Source organism: Mustela putorius, unplaced genomic scaffold, assembly GCF_011764305.1.
Source record: "Mustela putorius furo isolate JIRA1106 unplaced genomic scaffold, ASM1176430v1.1 tig00003845_pilon_pilon_pilon, whole genome shotgun sequence".
Taxonomy (NCBI): Eukaryota; Metazoa; Chordata; class Mammalia; order Carnivora; family Mustelidae; genus Mustela; species Mustela putorius.
The window spans coordinates 94,538,569-94,560,677 of NW_025421998.1; the positions used below are offsets into that span (position 1 = coordinate 94,538,569).

At 37.3% G+C, this 22,109-nt stretch overlaps 1 protein-coding gene across 1 annotated transcript in view; it reads left to right on the plus strand.

Moving 5' to 3' along the window:
• The first annotated feature begins 6,276 nt into the window (after positions 1-6,276).
• Positions 6,277-22,109, plus strand: part of LOC101672847 (probable maltase-glucoamylase 2) — a 93,628-nt gene continuing 77,795 nt past the window's right edge. Inside the window, exons 1-3 of the mRNA XM_045063084.1 lie at positions 6,277-6,590; positions 11,402-11,507; positions 15,732-15,811. Coding sequence (XP_044919019.1) covers positions 11,402-11,507; positions 15,732-15,811 — 186 coding nt within the window. The 5' untranslated portion in view covers positions 6,277-6,590. The remainder of the gene's footprint in view (positions 6,591-11,401; positions 11,508-15,731; positions 15,812-22,109) is intronic.

Genomic DNA, 22,109 nt, shown 5'->3' on the forward strand with positions numbered 1-22,109 from the left:
GGTAGATTGGCAGGGATCTGAGCTCCCATCCTGGCTTCAATCATTTACTCAGTTACATACTGGAATTCTATTTGAATAAAGAATTCTAAATATAGAGACTGTCTTTTTTCCATTGTATATCCTTCCTGCTTTGTTGAAGATGAGTCGACCATAGAGTTGAGGGTCTATTTCTGGGTTCTCTATTGTGTTCCATTGATCTGTGTGTCTGTTTGGGTGCCAATACCATACTGTCTTGATGATGACAGCTTTGTAATATAGCTTGAAGTCAGGTATTGTGATGCCACCAGCTTTGGTTTTCTTTTTCAACGTTTCCCTGGCTATCCTGAGTCTTTTCTGATCTATAGAAATTTAAGGATTGTTTGTTCCAGCTCTGCAAACAATGTCAATTGTATTTTTATAGGGATTGCATTGAATATATTGATTGCTCTGGGCAACATAAACATTTTATTTTTTATTTTTTTTTAAAGATTTTATTTATTATTTATTTGACACAGAGAGATCACAAGTAGGCAGAGAGGCAGGCAGAGAGAGAGAGGAGGAAGCAGGCTCCCTGCTGAGCAGAGAGCCCGATGCGGGACTCGATCCCAGGACCCCGAGATCATGACCTGAGCCGAAGGCAGCGGCTTAACCCACTGAGCCACCCAGGCGCCCGACATAAACATTTTAATAACGTTTGCTTTTTCCATTCCATGAGCATGGGATGTTTTTCTATCTCTTTAAGTATTCCTCAATTTCTTTCATAAGTATTCTTTCTTTTTTTTTTTTTAAGATTTTATTTATTTATTTGTCAGAGAGAGAGAAAGAGAGCACAAGCAAGCAGAGGCAGAGAGACAAGCAGGCTCCCTGCTGAGCAAGGAGCCCCACACAGGACTCGATCCCAGGATCCTGGGATCAGGACCTGAGCTGAAGGCAGCAACTTAACCGACTGAACCCCCCAGGTGTCCCTCTCATAAGTGTTCTGTAGTTTCTAGAGTGCAGGTCCTTATCTCTTTGGTTAGTCTTATTCTTAGGTATCTTATGGTTTTTGATGCAATTGTAAATGGGATCAATTTCTTAATTTTTCTTTCTTCAGTCACATTGTTAGTGTACAGAAATGCAACTGATTTCTGTGCATTGATTTTGTATCCTATCACATTGTGAATTGCTGTATGAGTTCTGGCAATTTTGGGGTGGAGTCTTTCAGGTTTTCCACATAAAGAATCATGTTATCTCTGAAGAGTGAGAGTTTGACTTTTTCTTTGGCAATGCGATTGGACCATTCTCTTACACCATACACAAAGATGAAATCAAAATGGATGAAAGACCCAAATGTGAGACGGGAATCCAACAAAATGTTAGAGAAGAACACAGGCAGTAACATCCTTTACCTCGGCCACAGCAACTTCTTGCAAAACATGTCTCTAAAGACAAGGGAAACAAAAGCAAAAATGAACTATTGGATTGCATCAAGATAAAAATCTTCTACACTGCAAGGGAAATAGTCAACAAAACTAAAGGCAACTGGAATAGAAGAAGATATTTGCAAATAACATAACAGATAAAGGGCTGGTATCCAAGATCTGTAAAGAACTTATCAAATACCACACCCCCAAAACAAATAATCCAGTCAAGAAATGGGTAGAAAACATGAACAGACACGTCTCCAAAGAAGACATGCAGATGGCCAGCAGACACATGAAAAAATGGTCCACATCACTTGTCATTGGGGAAATACAAATAAAAACCACAATGAGATACCACCTTACACACCAGTTAGAATGGCTAAAATTAAGACAGGGAAAAACAGGTTTTGGTGAGGATGTGGAGAAAGGAAAACCCTCTTACACTCTTCATGGGAATGCAAGATGATATAGCCACTCTGGAAAACAGTAAGGAGGTTCCTCAGGAAGTTAAAAATAGAGCTACCCTATGACCCAGCAATTGCACTACTGGGTATTTACCTCAAAGATACAGATGTAATGAAAAGGAGGGGCTCCTGCACCCCAGTGTTCATAGCAGCAATGTCCACAATTGCCAAACTGAGATGTCCTTCAACAGATGAATGGATAAAGAAGATGTGATTCATATATACAAGGATGTATTACTCAGCCATCAGAAAGGATGAATACCTACCATTTACACTGATACGGATGGAATTGGAGGGTATTATGCTAAATGAAAGAAGGACATCAGAGAAACACAATTACATCATACGATTTCACTCACAGAGAATCATAGGGGAGGGGAGGAAAAAATGAATGTGGAGAAATTAGAGAGGAGGCAAACCATGAGAGACTCTTAACTCTGGGAAACAAATTGAGGGCTGTGGAAAGGGAGGGGAGTAGGGGCATGGGGTAACTGGATGGGCATTAAGAAGGGCACATGATGTGATGAGCACTGGGTGATATACGCAACTAAAAAAATCATTGAACATTACATCAAAAACTAATGATGTACTATATATTGGTTAATTAAATTTAAATTTTAAAAAAGAAAGAATTTAAAGTATATGCGCTGTATATGTATACATATATGCTTAATATATAAAAGTCTATATAACATGCTTAAATTTTTTATTTATGTGGACTATTATCTATCATATACATTTCATATAACATATTTGTGTAAAACATTTGAAAATTAGTACACCAAATCAGCAATTCCACAAATACTTTTGTTCCAGCACCTTTTTATACTCTTAAAAATTACTGAGGATTCCAGAGCTTTTGTTCATGAGGTTATATCTATTGATATTTATCAAATTAAAAATTAATATTTATCATATTAAACCTAAAATTAATGTTACACTGTATGTTAACAACTGGTATTTAAATAAAAACTTGGGAAAAAAAATAAGAATGTCTACACATGGAGCCATATACACTTGAGGCTACCTTGAAGCAGACCTTGTAACATGGACCTACATTTGTAACTCCTGGCCAACTATTTGGGGAAATTTTAGAGTCTTTTTGAGATATTCTCTCTCCCTAAAACCACATAATTTCCGTTTATCTCTTTGCAGGTATGCTTAAATTAAAAAAAAGAAATCTGAAACCCTCTCACTTAAAGAGGAAGAAAATTCATTCCATTTCTTATTAAAAGCATATTTTTAATGATCTAATATTATCTCATCTATTAATAACATTAATATTATAGGTACCTACAAAGACAAGGTTGTGTTGGCCTTGACAGGTATGGTCCAAGTGTCAGTACCTTTTCCTTCTTGTCATTATAGCAATTTCATTGAGATTTTTGCATCTTGCATTGGAGGGTGGTGCTTTGAAAGTTAAGGGTCATGCATATTGTTGGTTTCTGTCTTAATGATTCAACTCTCTGCTTGCTTTGATTACTTTGTAAGTTTTGCCGAGAGCTAACTTCACCATGCCTTCTTACTAATAAACAATTGGAAGATACTGGGTTGCATGCTTGTTTCTTCTCTTTAAAATGCCTCTTTTTCATTGGTCAGCATAATCATGGGACCCAATATCTTCCAGTTGCTAGTTAGTAAGAAGGGATGGCAAAGTTAGCTAATTTCTGCACTTCTGGAAACAGATTATAGCTGGGGTTGTCAATACTGAAATGTGAATGATGTCATAAGTGAGCATGGAATGCGGGGAGCTAAGAGTAAAGTACCACACAAAGAATAGAATGATCTTATGTAGGAGCAAATCTCCTTTCTTGATCTTTTGCCAAGATATTGTCCCAATTTGAAATGCCAAGTACACTTTCCCTCTAACAAAGGCTCTCTTTTACTGGAGCAAAAGATAGGTGTTTATGTCATTCCCGAAATTCCCAGAGTTTTTCTGTGTATGTGTGTGTATGCTTTCCATGCACTGAGGATTTGAAGCAAACATGGACTACTATGGCTCCTATATTACTATGGATCTTAGATGCCATTGAAAGATGGCATGCCCTCATATATTGTTATATATAGGGTAAATAACCATATATTCTCATATATTGATAGTGGAAATGTAAAATGTTGTCTGTCACCATTTTGGAAAATGCAATTCTTCATAAAGTTAAAGATAGTGTTCCCATATGACCCAGAAATTTTACTCTGAGGTGTGTCCCTGAAAGAATTGAAAATACATATCCACACAAAAACTTGCACATGATGTTTATAGCAGCAGTGCTCCTGAAAGAAAAAAAAAAAAAAAGAGAAACAACCTAAATGTACATCAACTGTAATATATTGATGTCATGGATATCATCGAGCTGTAAAAAGGAATGAAGCATTGATACCTGTGTAAAATATGGTTGAATTTTGAAAACATTATGTCAAGTGGAAGAGGCCAGACACAAATGGCTGTATATCATATGATTCTATTTATATGAAATGTTCAGAATAGGTAAATTCATAAAGATAGTAGATTAGTGATTGCAGGGATTGAGGAGAGGGGGATGGGGAGTGACCTTGAATGAGTGATGGATTTCTTTTGGAATGATGAAAATGTTCTGCAATTAAATAGCGGTGATTTTTGCAAAACTCTGTAAATATACTGAAAACCACTGAACTGTATATTTTGCAAGGGTGAATGTCATGGCATATGAGTTATGTTTCAGTACAAAAGTAACACACTTTAGCTAGCTTAAGAACAAAAAAGAATCTTGAAAGATTTTCGTGACTCACTGAAACTCCAGGAGGACTAGATTGTCAGGTTTATAGCCTATGTGGCTAGGTACAGCAGCCTGTTTACCTTGTAGGAGATTCCACTGCCATGGTCCTTAGCATTTGTCTGGCAGCTTATCCCCCCTATACCAAGCGTAGGATGCCACTAGGTTCCCCAGTCCCTGCTGCCTCTGAAACAATGTCTCTTCACCATTCTGGATTCATAGGCACATCTCATTGGCCGAGCACAGACAACCTGCCTCTACCCTGGCTGAAAGGAAAATTGTGAAAGAGAATTTCTAGCCTCTTACTTGGGATCAGCGGGACAGAACCCCAAGGTGGAAAGTTCCTTAAATATTAGAAGTTTTTTAAAGGTGCCGAACAGTCAAAGAGCATGACACATTTCCAGTAGTGGTATCTTCTCACTTTAAGATTATATAGCATCTACTTTGATGGTGTTTATTTTATTGAGAACATTTGATGGGAATGCTTATTTAAATTAATATCTGAGTTACTCAAAAGAACTTTGGTGGTTTTATTAAAAAAAAAGAAGAAAGTAGAAAATAAAAATAAAAATAAAGCAGGAAGAGGTACAGGTGCTGTTTAACTCCTCCACTGCCAAAATGAAGAGAAAACCACTGGCAATGTTACCTGTCTAACTCTGTAGCTCACTACATGGCAAAAAGCTCAAGCATGTGACCAATTTGACAAAAGGATTACCAGTACTCATTAACTAACCATGAACCATTTAACCTCATAGAAAAGTGTTTCACAAGAATATTTTTAAAATAAAGACACAATGAGAAATCACCTTACACCAGTTAGAATGTGGATGTGGAGAAGGAGAAACCCTCCTACACTGTTGGTAGGAATGCAAGCTGGTACAACCACTCTGGAAAACAGTATGGAGGTTCCTCAAGAAGTTAAAAGTAGAGCTACTTTACAACCCAGGAATTGTACAGCTAGGTATTTATCCAAAGGATACAAACAGAGTGATCCCAAGGGACACCTGCCCCTCAGTGTTCATAGCAGTAATGTCTATAATAGCCAAAATGTGGAAGGAGAGGATATGTCCTTCAACAGATGAATGGATTTACTCAGCCATCAGAAAGGGTGAATATCTACCATTTACATTGACATGGATGGAACTAGAGGGTATTGTGCTGAGAGAAATAAGTCAGTCAAGAGACAGTTATCATATGGTTTCACTCATGTGGAATATAAGGAATAGTGCAGAGAATCATAGGGGAAGGGACGGAAAACTGAATGGGAAGAAATCAGAGAGGGAGACAAACCATGAGAGACTCTTGACTCTGGGAAACAAACTGAAGGTTGTGGGAAAGGAAGGTGGGTGGGGGGGATGGGCTAACTGGGTGATGGGCATTAAGGAGGACATGTGATGTGATGAGCACTGGGTGTTCTATGCAATTAATGAATCATTGAGCGCTACATCAAAAACTAATGATGTACTATATGTTGGCTAATTGAATTTAAAAAAAGAAAAAAAAAGACTTTGGGAGACAAAATGAGAAAAGGAACACTATGGGTAAACCAAGCAAGAGCTATTCGTTTTTTCATTTATTTATTCAACAAATAGCTACATATTTATGTGGGGCAGAGTGCTAAGCACAGGATCTGCAGGTATGACTGAAGATGGCCAGCTCCCTGAGCTCTTCAGGCTATGTGGAGAGACAAGCAAGTATAATGCAGTGTGACAAGCAAAGTAATTGGATATGAACAGGAACACAGAAAAAGCATAACTATAAGAACAAAAGCCCAACTTCCCCTTTTATTAACAAATGGAGCTTTCTCTAAGTCATAAGGAAAGCAAAGGCCCTTTATGGTTCGCTGGAAAATGCACTCCTCTCCTCCAATCGCCGTCAAACTTACAGTGCAATAAATCAATCCTGGTAGAAGCTGTCTATACCACACCTCTGCTCAGTGTTCCTCAAGAACCAGTGAGGGATAGACACAGCAAATAAAGCGATACTGCTATGAGGTGAGTACTTTTCTCCATGTATGTGGTGCTTTGAATAAGTAGTGTTCTGTTCTTTTAAATGTCCCTGTCTGCTCTGCTAAATGATCTGGACAACACAACACTTTTTGTTCTGGGTATTTTCATTCTTTTCCAGAGACTATGAGGAGTGGGGATGAGATAGTGCATGGAGTACAGGCTGACTGGACAGGAGATGGGCCAGGAGAGGTTTAACAGATGCGGAGGGTCAAATGCAAGGTGTTCCTCTCTCACTGAGACAAAAAAAAGGAAAGAACAGATAGGATACTTCTGGAAGCTAGCTGAAAGTGACATGGATTGGGAAGTTAGTGAATGCATCTATTTGAGCAGAGAGAGAAATGGTATATGATCATTAAGTTAATTAATAATAACCTGGTTTTAGTTGTTCAAAAATTGTGTTTGATAAAGGAGAGTGTAAGAGTGGGTTAGCATAAGAATGGCCATTGTGTAGGCTGGGAAACCATGTTACTGAGGGTCCCTAACCGGCCCACACTGCGTGACTTGAGATAAGAGAAAGGAGCTAAAACCTAAAAACTTAATCATATACCACCAGGGTGGTTAGGCGATGGCGCCACAGGGACCAGATGTTAATGAAAAACAAATAGTTAACTTGCAGAGATCACAATCCTGCAAGACAGGAGTCTCACTGGGTTTGCAAAGGTCCTGGTGATTTACAACAAAAAGGCTATCTTTTCAATGGCCCAATTTCCAGAGACAAATGACTCAGTTCCTTGAGGCCTGGTGTCGCCCTCCCCACCATAAAACTGAAGGAGGCTGAGGCAGAAGAAAATGTAAATAAAGTTAAATCTCTTCTAAACCTAAATCTCACTTAACCGCCAGGTGACACTGGGGTGGCAAAAAGTTAAACAAAGTTAAACTGTCAAAGTGGGGCACAAGATATATATGTAGCTATGAAAAAGTGCCTTGAAAATGTTATATAAACCCTTGGCTTTGAGGGCTCGGGGTCCTTGTCGAAACCCCCTGCACCGGGCAGATACTTGGACCCCAGCTAGCTGGAAATAAACCTCGCTGTGTGACTTGCATTATCGAGAGTATTCTCTGCCTAACTGAGGGGTGGTCGACTCTGTCCCCTAACAGAGAGTAGCTCTGAGGAGGGAGGGCTTCTAAGTAGGAGAGACTTACTACCTTTACAGAATGTTCTCTGCCAGGATGGCAATAGTTCCTGTGGCAGGAAAATGCCTGAGGCTGTCCCCAGAGTCTTCTGAACTTCTTGAGCCTCGGGTATTGAGCCTGCTCCCTGGAAGTTTTCAGGAGCTTTGGAAGAAGTAGTTGCTTTGGGTTTGTAGAGGTGGGGAAGGAAAGTCTCCTCGTGGAAAGACACAATGCCTGGAGAAGGAAAGATGAGTGACAATCTGCTTGCTGTGGTAGTGAGTCATAGGCTGTATGCATAAGTAACGAAGTCAGGTACAGCAAGCATATGAGGTTGGTCCCTCAGATTTCTTTCACTGCCTGAAATTCTACCATTGGAGATCCAGCCTCTAGATCTGTAAGCTCTGAAGCCTAGGAGACATTGTAGAGAGAGTGCAAATACTCGGACTAGTTTAAGAAGCAGAGCCTCAGTGTTTGCCTCAGTTGTACGACTAACCACGGTTAGGCAAAATACGCTAACATGGACATAAGATTGAAATCATAATGCCTGCCTGGTCAGCTTTGGTGTAGGGGTATCATAGGAATATAATATTATATGTTACATACATCTTATAGGGATTAGAGTAAAACTTTGAATAATTTAGAGGAGAGACACCTGATAGATTTAGGTTAACAGGAAAAAACAGTTAATATACTCTACCTTCAGTTCCAAACCCCAATCCTAACTCCACCCTCCCTTGGCAAATTATATGTAGACCCTTGCTTCTTACCCCCATTTCAAAATTAAGGTGCCTATTACACATTAACCAAAAGTTTGCCGCAATTAAAAAGCGAAACTATGTGCATTGGAAATACTTATAGAAATGGTCATGGCAATGGGCCAGGGCTGACAAGAGCACAAGTACAGGGAAATGCAAAGTTAAAGGAATATCGAAGTAGGAAAAAGAAAAACGAAAATTCTTTTTTCACATGGATTTATAGATCATTACTACACAGTTGTTGGTTTGGTATGGCTGGAACATAGGGGAGAGAAGAGGCGGGCCATGCAGGCATAGATGTCACGAAGACCTTTGACTACAAAGCTAAAGAGTATATTTTATTTGGAGAACCACTGAGGACCTGTATATAAGAAGACCAAATAACCCTGTTTTTTGCAGCAAAAAGACTAATCCGTCCTCCGATTAGAAGCAAGAAGCCAGTGAGGAAGCTGTGGTCACAGTCCAGGCCAAAAATAATGGCCTGACCAAAGCATTTCCAGTAGGAATGGAGAGGAAGAAACAGATCTGAAAGATACTGAGGAAGAAGTCTGACTGAACTAGTGACTGGCTGTGAGAATTGCAAAAAAGAGAGAAGTCAAAAAAGTTACACGGAATTTTTTAACAAAATTGTGATTCTGTTCCTCAAGATATTAATTATTGAGGAGAGGCCAATTGGACAGAATTGGTGGAAGTTAGGGCTGGGGTGTGGGGAGCAGAGAACACATGTTCAAATGTGTTGAATTTGGTTAAGTGTGTTGGACATCCTGGTGAGATATCTAATAGGCAGTTGCACATATAAATCTGAATCTCTGGGCTAGAAATACAGATTGCACTGCCCTCAGGTGTTATATGAAATAATATGAGTGGTGGAGCTTGCTAAATGAGAGAGGGTGGTGGACCTATGTTGAAAATACAGGGAATATCAATATCTTAATGAAACAGAGAACTAAAAGAAAATTGAAGAGGAGCCAGAAAGGTAGGTGAAAACCAAGATTAAATGACAAGGAATCCAAACAGGGAGAAATTTTAAGAAGAAGGAGTGGTTGATAGTGGGGTAATTAAGAGAGTGCCCATTGTATTCAGCAGCTGAATCACTGGTGACCTTTAGGGGAATTTCAGTGGAATGCAAGAAACAGAAGCCGTGCCAGTAATATACAAGGAAGGTAAGGCAGACAGTGTACCATTATCTTTTTGGAAAGTTAGCTATAAGAGGAAAAAAAAGTTATATTGGTACCTAGAGAAAGACACAGAGTAATAACCAGAATTTAGGGTGACTTGGGGTATACTTCTGAGGGGAAAGAATACATTCAGAGGCAGAGGTTGATAATGCAAGGAAGAGGAAGGATAATTGGCGGAACAAGATTTTTGAGGAATTCCAAGTGTATGAGATCTGTAGAATAGATACAAGGGTTATCCTTAGCAAGAGGAGAGAAAACTCTTCTATTGAGAAGAGGGGAAAAATAAGTTTACTTAAATACAGGTAATTTTTATAGAAAAGCTTGGGTTGAGAAGCAGGGAGATGAAATAGTTTCTTCAAAATAGTTGTTTTGTTTGTAACGTTGGAGATGATACTGGTTGAGAGTAACAGTGTAGGTAACAACAGTTGGGGCTTGAAAACAAGGATCAATGTTTGACGTTTCTTCTGTGAAAAATGAGAGAAGATGGCAAGACTGTCCCTAGGCTTGAAGGCCCAGTATATTTGTCAGATTATGAACCCTGTGGCATCCCCATTGGGCTGATTGCATAAACCCGGAGGGCAGAAGTTTGGATCAACGGTTTCATTGTATAGATTCAGTTAGCAGGTAAGGGAGCAAGGACTATTGAGGACAATGTCAGAGAACGGTAATAGCCAGGAGGCTAGGAGGGACTAAGAGATTAAGAGGAAGTGGAACAGAAAAGAAGCCTCAATGAGATCAAAGAATAAACAGTGCAATAACAGGATAAAAGGGGATGGGTTTCTGCCCAGTAAATAGGAAGGCTAAGAGTGAGTTCAGAAATGGAACAATGCTCGAGAGTGATGCATTCCAGGGCGTAGTCAATGTACAGCCGTGGTGGGAGGAGTGCTGAAGATGGTGGAGAGTCAGTCCAGGAATGACATGGTGAGGGCCGTCATGGGGTTGTGAGACATATGTATAATGTGAGATTTGTTATAATTAGAGCAGAAACTTGGGAGTACCTCCAGAATCTTACGTCTGGAGATGAAGAAATGCACACCCAGACAGTTAAAATGCCCACCTGTTGGTATGCAAGTCAGGGCAAGAACCAAAACATTCTTTGGTTCCCAGTTCACTACATACTCCAATGCACCAACTATTTTAAAACTTGGGTCTATGTATGCATGATTGGCAAGGCTATGGTGAGCCACCAAATTTATATGGGTTTGTGTGCTGTGACCATGCAAGCAAGCATTGTGTTGGAGATCAGGATTAGGTTCAGTCTTAACAGAGTTATAACAGAATTAATCACTTCTAAATAATTAAACATCTTGCCATAATGGCATGGGAATTGGAATAAGAAGACCAGGATTCTGGTTTTGTTACATTTTCCTTCCCTGAGTGTACCCTCCACTCTACCGCCCAGGGTGGGTGTGAGGATCAAAGTGGTGTCTAAAAGGGCTTTGTGAAGCACCTCAACCCCTCATCTCTATCCTGTATTCCGTTCTTTATGTCTGACATATTCTTGCCTTAGACAATACTCAATTCCTCTGCAGACAAAAAGGCAAGGGTTCTAGAGGTGATGGATGCACAGACTAGAGTTAACTTTAAATACTGTGATGAGTGGAAACAAATATTCTCTGGTTTATGTGAGGAGGAATGCTTGTAATTAAGTCATCTTGCAAATGAGTTCACATTCTAATCATGATGCCTCTCCTTTTGGATTGATGGAACTTTGTGGTTTGCTTAAATCCCATTATCTGTGTCCATCTAGATGGCAAGGAAACTCACTGTATTGGAAGTCCTTCTGATCATCTTCTTCCTAACTGTGCTGGCCTTAGATATCTTCTTGATGTTTTTTGTGTTTGAGAAAACTGAAGGTAAGGAAGATGCTTGTGGCTTTGGGGTTGGAAGGATTATATTCCTTCACTCTTCAGCATGGCACCATGTTGTATCACTCAAAATCCACATCCACAACCAATTGTCAGTCAATCTTCAAAAGACAAGTTTTCTTTTTTCTACAACAAAACCTTGAATGCCAATGACATTCAGGATCTCCCAAGTCCCATTTGATGAAATTTTAACAAGATGCAAAATTAGGCTTGTCAGATATCTGTCCCTCAATCCAGTCATAAAGTAGTAGAGCCTTCAAGTAGAAAGAACAGTTGAGGTAACAGTGCCCAATCCCACTACATTATGGAAAAGGAAATCAGGTTGCAGCAAGTTGATTAACTTGGCTTAAATATATCAATTATAATCAGCCTCCAGCCCATATTCTGATTGAAATAGCTATGATTTCTTCGTCAATAACTTTGAAACTGTTCTCTTTCACACAGGAGCATCAAGAGAATGCTTTCTCCTCCATGCACATGATATTCTAAATAATAAAATAATAGTGTGTAATATAAAAATCTATCCCTAATTAAAACAGTATTTGTGGTTTATTTTGCTTGCTAAAGCTCACATTTACATGTAGATTAAGTGTATATTGAGAAGAAATTGTGCTGATAGCAGAACCCTACCTACTCAATCTCTCTTCACTATTATCCACAGTAAACATTAGGGTGCTTTCTAGGAACAATTATGTCTTTGAAAGAGGATTTGAAAAACATTGATAAAAGCTATTTTTAGACCATTACTATTTTTACCCTATTAAATTTTGTTTGGGTAACAAGTCCCATGACATTACTATCTAATGTACATGAATAAGTAGTTTCTTTTAGTTAACATAAAACTAGATCTTCATGCCTCCATTTACCTGAAACCACAGTCTAATTCATGCAGAATAGTCAACTCTCGCCTGTTCTATATATTGGGCTTTTTTCAAGATGTTTTTTGAAGATATGCTTCCATGAGTTAAAAAGGAGGCTTCTTTCTTAATTTCTTTTATTTTGGTAAGAACACTTAACATGAAGTCTACCCTCTTAATAGATTCTCAAGTGTACATCAGGCACAATTACTCAGAGGCACGATGTTGTACATCAGATCTGTAGAACTTATTCATCTTGCATAACTAAAACTTTATACATGCTGGTTAGCAACACTCCATCTTCCCCTACCCCTTGCCCTGGCAACTATCATTCTGGTATTTGCATCTGTGAATTTGACTACTTTAAATACCTAACATAAATGGAATCGTGCAGCATCTGTCCTATAACCAGCTTATTCCGCTTAGCATAATGTCCTCCAGGTTCACCCGTGTTGTTGGAAATGACCGGGTTTCCTTCCTTATTTTACAGCTGAATAATACTCTGTTATATAAACACACACCACATTTTTTTTATCCATCCATTGGTTGATGGATGCCTGGTTCATTTTCACATCTTCGTTCATGAGAGTACTAGTATCTCTTTGAGGTTTTGCTTTCAATTCTTTGAATTCTTTGAATAAATATCCAGCAGTGAGATTGTTGGATCATATGACGGTTCTATTTTTAGTTTTTTGAGGAACCTCTATACTGTTTTCCATAGTGGCTGCACCAATTTGCATCATTCCCACCACGGGCATACAAAGGTTCCAATTGTTCCGCATTCTCACCAAAACTTACTTTTTTTTTCTTTCTTTCTTTCTTTTTTTTTTTTTTTAACATATTAGCCATCCTGAGATATGAGATGATATCTAGTTGTGGTTTTGATTTAAGTTTCCCTGATGATTACTGACATTGAGCATCTTTTCTGTTAGCCATTTGTGTGTCTCTAGAGAAATGCTTATGGAAGTCTTTTGCCCATTTTTTAATCAGATCCTTTTTATTTGTTTTTACTATTGTGTTGTATGCATTCCTTATGTATTTTAGAATTTTGCCCATTTTCAGATAGATGGTTTGCAAATATTTTCTCCCATCCTTTATGTTACCTTTTCATTCTGTTGATGGTTTCCTTTGTTGTATAGATTTTATTTATTTATTTGACAGACGAGAGAAAGAGAAAGCACAAGCAGGGGGAGTAGCAGGCAGAGGGAGAAGTAGCTCCCTACAGAGCAAGGAGACCTATGTGGGAATCAATCCAAGGACCCCAGGATCCTGACCTGAGCTGAAGGCAGACACTTAACTGTCTGAGCCACACAGGTGTCCTAAGGAGTTTCACAGTTTCAAGAGTCTTACATTTAGATCTTTAACCCAATTTTAAAATAAATTTTTATTTAAGTATATATACAAACAAGTATAGAGCCATAAATATAGGAGAGTTGTTTTGAGTCTTTTTTGAATGGAAACAAAGGTATTAAAGGGTACCTATTATGCCCGCAGTAACTGTTGACTCAAGCTTCAAATGGAATTCTGGGTGTTGACTGGCTCATGGAGCCTGTTAAACTAGATCCTACTTCTGAAGCTACATTGCAGGGTGGCAGAGGTGGGGATGGAGCTTACAAAGGTGACAAAAGCTAAAGTAAGGGGCGCCTGGGTGGCTCAGTGGGTTAAGCCGCTGCCTTCAGCTCAGGTCATGATCTCAGGGTCCTGGGATCAAGTCCCGCATGGGGCTCTCTGCTCAGCAGGGAGCCTGCTTCCCTTCCTCTCTCTCTGCCTGCCTCTCTGCTTACTTGTGATCTCTCTCTGTCAAATGAATAAATAAAATCTTAAAAAAAAAAAAACTAAAGTAAACATAGCAATGTTGAGTGAAGGTCTTTGTTCAAATTGGAACAATAATATCTTTCCAGTTTACCTTACAGATGGCTGAAAATGAGTGGGGAAAATAGCAAAAAAATAAATGTATGAGACAACAGGATATACACATGTAAAAAAATAATGCTGGATCCCCCCCTGATATCACACATGATAGTTAGCTCAAAATGGATCAAAACTTGAATTGTAAGAGCCAAATTTATAAAATTCTAAGAAGAAAACATAGTTATAGATATTTTCACCTTGGGCTAGGCAACAGTGTCTTAGATATAACACCCAAAGCGTAATAACCAAAGAAAAGATAGGCAAATTTTACTTAAAAAATTTTGTGCTTTAAAGGACACTGTCAAGGAAGTGAAAAGACAGCCTACTGGATGGGAAAACATATTTGCAAGGAATATATCTGATTCTTGTATCCAGAATATATAAAGAAATCTTCCAATTCAAAACAAAATAGAAAAATAATCTAGTTTTTTAAAGTGAGCTGAGGATTTGAACAGACATTTCTTCGTAGAAGATCTATAAATGGTCAATATGTCATGAAAAGATGTTCAGTGTCAGTTTTGGGGAAATGCAAGTCAAAATCAAACATTCTTCACACCCACTAAAATGTCTATCATGAAGAAGACAGACAATGACCATTGTTGAAAATGTGGAGCAATTGGAACTCTCACGTACTGCTAGTGGGGATGTAAAATGGGGCAAGTCCCTTTGGGAACAAGTCTGGCAGTTCCTCAAAAACTTAAAGATAGAGTTAACCACATTACTTAGCAATTCTATTTCCAGATCTATAATCAAGAGAATTCCAAACATCTGTTCATGCAAAAACCTGTATAGGAATGTTCATTGTAGAATTCTGTGCAATAGTCAAGAAGTGGAAACAACACAAATGTACATAAACTTTGGAACGGATTTTTGTAAAGGGTTAGATATCCATACTGTGGGTATGATTCATCCATAAAAAGAAATGAAGTACTTATTACATGCTGCGCCATGGGTGAGCCTTGAGAATAGTTACGCCAAGTGAGAGAAGCCAGACACCAAAGACCACATACTTTACAATTTCATTTATATGAAGTACTCAGACTAGGCAAATCCACAGGGACAGAAAGCAGATTAGGGTTTGAAGAGACTGGGAGAAGAAGCGGGTAAGGAGTGACCACTCATGGGTACCTGCTTTCTTTTTGGGCTAATGACAATGTCCTGGAATTAGATAATGGTGCTTGGTTGCACAACTTTGTGAAATACTGAAAACCATTCAACTATACACTTTAAGAAGGCGAAAATTTTATGGCATGTGAATGATATCTCAGTAAAAACCAACTGAACAAAAGGCAAATGTGTTCAGCACTTGTATGCACATGTAGATACCGGCCACTAGTAAGCATTGACTGGAGAATTGGCTGAAAGTCTATAACTTTCCCTGCACCCTTCCTGGTATTGTGATTGCACTATAAATGTTCAACTTTTTCCTTTAATTCCTATGCAGAGGCTGCATTTGTTCCAGAATGCCCAGAGATCCCTGAGTCAGAGAGGATAGACTGTGCTCCAGGACAGGTGGTGTCCGAGGTCAGAAAAGTGGGCTCCCTGCTATTGGTCTTCTGGGTTTTATTTAAAAGAAATGAATATATGAAATATATGAAGCAGGACAGAGGTGGTGGTGGAGGGGATGGAGGGCCCCTGATTTGTTTGGAGTCATTTCTTCCTTGCCTTATTAAAATAAACAGCAACACTGTGGAAGCAGGGGAAGCAGGAGAGGGTAAATGGAAAGCGAGGAGGAGGAACTAAGTGAATGTTGGCTCATGGGGTCTAGTGTCTGAAGAAGGGGGGGAAGTCCCAGCATTACTAAATGTGTTCTAAGTGTGATTCCAAGGCTAGCCACGAGAAGGTGAAATGTCTGGGGGCTAGACCATGTATTCCTTGCGAACAGAGGCCATCAAGCACATTTGGATGACAGAGTCAGTCACTTGTAGAACTCCTGTGATTTGTAACAACAAGAGCCTTCTAAAATGGGGTTAAACAGATCACTAAATTTTATTCCTGGCACCAATCTTACCCTCTATGTTAACTAACTAGAATTTAAATGAAAACTTGAAAAAACAAACAAACAAACAAACAAAAACCCAAACACAAAAAAACACAATGTTTTCTAACTGGTGCTTTTTAAATTACTGATTATTCTATATTTATTTATTTTATATTTATATATTTATATTATATTACATCATAACATATTAATTATATAATTGGCCAGCTGAAATTTCCTATCATTTCTAAATTGTTTCTGTAGTTCTTCTTGAGTTATTAAGTATACAGTTATATTCTAGGCAAATAATAATACATAAGAATGTGTGGTACCTAAACAATAAATCTTGGAACATTGCAAAAATTAAATTAAAAAAGCAGTGACAACTGGAAAAAAACAAAAAAGAATGGAATTTCCAGTTCATAGGATATATACATCTTTATCTTTCAGTGATATTGCAAAATAGTTTTTCAAAGTGTTTGCACCAATTTACACTCCCTGTAGCAGTATTTAAGAGCAATTATCTGCATCCTAACCTACTCTTGGTGTTTTCTCCTTTTTCTTTGTTTGTTTTAATGTAATTTTAACTTAAAAATTTTCATATGGAGGTATAGTTGACACTATGTTATTTTAGTTTCAGGTGTACAACTGGTGATTCAACATTTCCATACATTACACAATGCTCACCCCGATAAGTATAGTTACCATCTGTTACTGTATAACAATATCACAATATCATTGACTACATTCCCTATGCCATGTACATCCCTCATGACTAAAGAAGCTAAACAGCTTTTCACATTACTTCTTGGCTACATGAATAATCACATTTGTAAAGTGTCTTAATTTTTTAACCAGTTTTTTTCTGTTGGGCTGTTCATATTTTTCTTATTGCTTTGTGGTAATCATTTATATATTCTGGATACAAATCTTTTATCAGATATCTATCTATCTATCTATCTATCTATCGATAGATAGTATCTTCTCTTTTTTTAAGTATCTTCTCTTATTCTGTGATTTGACTTTTAACCCAATGATGACTTTTGATGAAAAGTAGTTATTAATTTTAACAAAATCCACTTAAAGAGTTTTAATATTCATTTTGTATTCTATTTAAAAATATTGCCTACTTCAAAGTTAGAAAAATATATTCCTATATATCCCTGTAAAAACATTGCTTTATTTTTCAAATTTGGATTTTTAAGCATGCTAGAATTGATTTTTATGTATGGTATCAGGTAGAAGTCCAGGACATTTCTTTTCTTGACTCTTTAATAGATCCATCACCTCTTATTGAAATGACTATCTTTTCTCTTCTACATTGTAGTGGCACCTTTACTGTAAATTTTATGTCTCCGTGAGGACCTATTTCTGGAATATCTATTTTGTTTCATTGTTAGTCTACTCTTTTGCCAATACCACACTGCCTTAATTAGTATAGCTTTATAAAAGGTCATCATATGTGGTTGTGTAAGTCCTCCATATCATTCTTATTTTTCTTCAAGATTGCCTAAGCTATTCTTAATGCTTTAGATTCCTTCCTTCCTCTTTCTTTCTTAAGAGTTTACTTTTTTATTTGAGAGAGAGAGAGCATGAGCAGGGGAGTGGAACAGAGGGAGAAGGAGAAGCAGACTCCCTGCTGAGCAGGGAGCCCGATGTGGGGGCTAGATCCCAGGGCCCTGGGATCATGACCTGAGCGGAAGGGATACACTTAACAGACTGAGCCACCCAGGTGCCCTGATGCTTTTGATTTCTAAATACATTTTAGAATCACTCATTTTCTTCAAAAATGTATGCCAGAAATTTTATTCTCTTCACATAAAATGTACAGATAATTTTGTGACCGTTGCCATATTTACAGGAGTGAATATTCTAATCTATGATCATGCTATATTTCTTTATTTATTGAAACTTAATTTTGAAGGTTTTGGTGTAGAGATCTAAAGTTTTTTCCAAATTTTTTTCTGTTTGCTATTTGATTTTATTTAAATATTTTTGAATTTTAATTTCCTGTTTAAGTTGTTATTGGCATAGTGATTTAAAATAGGTTTTTTGAATATTGATCTTGGAACCAGAAATAATCTTAAATTTCCTTATTAATTATCCTAGTTTGTTTATAGGAGCTTTAGATTTTCTTAGACAATAATGATACCTGCAACTAATGACCATTTAAATTTTTCCCAATATGCAATTTTTTCTTTGTCTTCTAACATGAAGGGTAAATTTTTCTTCTAATTTTTAAATATTGTTTGAGATATTTTATCTAAAAGACAATATGCAAATATAGTAAGTTTCAGAGAATGGAACTTTCTGGAGATTGATTTTTACCAAACATAAGAAATAACGCTGCAGTAAAATATTAACTATGAAGGTGAAATTTTGGGATTTTTGAAAAAATTCACTACACATCATTCACAGATCTCTCAGAGGCACTACTGAAAAAAATCCTTATATCAACTGGACGTTTGGTTAGATAATTTCTAACCAATTCTCAAGTTCTACTAGTTAATAATTTGAGTGGAAAATAGCATAAAAGTCTATTTAAAAGATAACTGGAGAATAATCTTTGGAAAGGTGGTGTTAGGGGAAAAATAGAGATAGGGAGACTTGTCCTGAATCAACCACTATCGTCCAATCAGCCGTTTTTGAGGGTCTGTGTTCCTGTGTGGTGGCAGTGGAAATGGAAAAGAATAAGGAGATGTAGCAACATCAAAGGTCTGAACTTCTGTGTCTGCAACACTGGGGATGGCTTAAAATTAAAGCAGGGATGTTATGGCAGACTGCGCTAAAAAATACCATATTTACCAGAGTGTGTTATATTTCTTATCTTGCTGCTTTCTGTTGAGGTCTACAGACTGGAAGAATTTATGGCAGTGAAACTAAACTTTTGGACTTTACCAGCCTCAGTTTCAGAGGTCGCAGAGCCACTGGGTATCTGCTTCAGAATGAGGAATATCAGTTATCCAGAAACTGCAAACTCGTTCTCCACTGAGCCCCTCGAGCGTTTTTTGTTGTTCTTATCTGGAGAGGATGAGGCAGGAATATCAGCTGTATCTATGCAGAATTAATAAGTACATTTAAGACTATTTTATGGTTATAATGTGATTGCTTTGTTTATAATAGACATGATTGATTTAAGTTATATTCATTTTATCATCTTTCAAAGCAATTGCATCAGATGTTAGCATCTGAAATACTTGTCGGTGCTATACTTTTCCAAATGAGTAGCCTTGTGACATATTTTGTGTTTTTTATCACAGAATTTATGCTGGATAAATTCTTTTAATGAAAAAGATTGAAACATACTTATGTACAAAGTAAAGTGGGAAGGTCTTTCCTTATTCATAATGCTTTCTCTCTACCTCCAAATCCCCTCCCCAGAGTCAACTCAATACCTTGTTGTGTATCTTTCTCTTGATTTTTCTAGGTTTTTGCATATATGCATATATTATGCACATATATTAATATATTTTTGTTTTATTTTAACAAAAATTATACTATATATTATTTTGTAATTTTCTTTTTAAATTTAGGAACTTTGAATTTACCACATTATTTTATTTTAAAAATAGTTTGCTTCTGGGGCACCTGGGTGGCTCAGTTGGTTAAGCATTTAGCTCTTGACTTTGGCTCAGGTCGTGATCTCAGGGTCATGAGATGGAGCCCCATGTCAGCCATGCAGAGTACAGAGTCTGCTTGAGATTCTTCCCTCTCCCCCCCAATACACACACATGCATGTGCTCTCTCTCTCTCTCAAAATAAATAAATTGAAAAATTTTTAAAAGTTTGCTTCTGTTGAGATGATCTTAGGATTTTCTTTGGTCAATGTTGTAAATTATGTTAAAGTATTTCTAAATTTTGAACCATTTTAGTTTTATACTTGATAAACCTTACTTAGCTATTATGCATGAATTCTTTTAATACACTAATGAATACAAATTGTTAACCTTTTATTTAACGTTTATAAAAAGTCTATGTTTTTTAAGTGAAATTGGCTTATATATTTTTTCCTTGTCTAGTTGGTTGCCAGAATTATTAAAGTTTAATAAAATGAATCAAGAAATTTTCCATCTTTTTCTGTGTTCTGAAAAATATATATAATATGAGAATATTCTATTCCCCAAATCATCTCAGCAAAGTATTTTTTTTTTTTTTTTTTTTTTTAGGTAAGCATCTTCGGTTACTTACAGTTTCTCATGGCAACTGGTCATTTCAGTTGATTATTTGATATTTTGCTATTTAAAGGTTCACATTATAGTTTCACATTCATTGACAAATATTTTTATAGTTTTCTTACAATCCTTAGTTATGTTAAAAATCCTATATACCTGGTGCACTTGACTGGCTCACTTGGTTGAGTCTCAGACTCTAGATTTTGACTCAGGTCATGATCTCAGGATCGTGAGATGGAGCCCTACATGCTCAGCATGGAGCCTAATTGAGATTTTCTCTCTCCCTCTCCTGCTGTCCCATTCATGCACTGCATTCTCCCTCTCTCAAAAAAAAAATTTCTATATATCTGTTTTCATTCACCATTTTGGTCTCTAATCTTGTTTGTCCCTCTTTTTGTCAATAGAGGATTTCTTAAGGTATTAATATTTCTTTGATCTTTTCAAAGAGTATTTCTTCGATTTATTGATCGGCCAAGCTAATATCAAAATACATCCTTGCACTGTAATAATTATCCGTGTAGAATTATAGCAGGAATTGACACATATGCCATACCTATAGAATAGTAAGTTCCAAAATGCATATTCACAGTCTCATATATGTGCACTGAAATTCAGCTTGTCAGGAAAATGGCATTTCAAGTTAGTAGTGGAAACAATGTATTTAATTAATGGTGGTGTCTGTCTCACGTATTAAGCTTGCCGGCTGCACTGTATCATGTGAACTTAGATGCATACCTGGAACAGAGGAGATGCTTCTTTCATGTTTTAAACTGATAACTTTCGACACTTGATTATTTTCTCTTTCATTAATTACTGCTTATACTCTTTAAGTAGTTTTTCTGGGTCTATTATGGTCTTTTCTGGGTCATGTAGTTTTTCTGGGGCTATTTTGGTCTTTTCTAAGTACTTGGGTGGTAGATTGAGTTGTTCATCACGTCTGACGTCACTTTCTCTCTTTGATTCCCCCTTCCTTCACCTGTGTCCTCTTTTCACCCTTTTTGGAATCTTCTAGTCTGGCCCCACTGGTCACTTCGCCTACCTTTTCTCTCCTCTTTCCGTATCTTTGTCCTTGTGTTCTGAGGTAATCCTAAATGTGATTTTAAAAGGAAATTTCTTCTTGTCTTGACATCGTTCTCTTTCCATTTTGTTAGTCAAAATATTATGGAGTTTTAAATCTTTTTGTTCCAGATCTTAACTTTCAATATTCTTTGTTGCTTTTTTCTTCTAATGGAAGCAATAGTTATGTGCCTCTCTCTAAAGATAATAGTTATATCTATTTAAAAGGTTTGTAATTTTTTCCCAATTAATTGTTTCCTACAATTTGTTTCTTCTGTTTATTAAGTTTGGTGTCTATCATAGTGTTGGTTTCTCTCATGTTTGGTGGTTCTTAGCTGTCATCTTTGTATTTAATTATCTATGACCGCCTGTCCTATGCTGTTGGCTTGCACTAAGTCTTTAGGAGGGAAGGAAAGGACTCCTGGAGAGAATGTGGTACTTGTCTGGGGGTGAGGGGCCTGGCTTATTAACTGGTGCATTGCCATGTTTTCTGGTTCCCAGCATCTTTCCTAACTTCCTTAAGTTTCTGAACAAATACTTCGTGATGCCCATCAGTTATCCAGAGCCTACCAATAACTATAAGGAATGTTGGATTGGGTAGCTAAATGTTCAT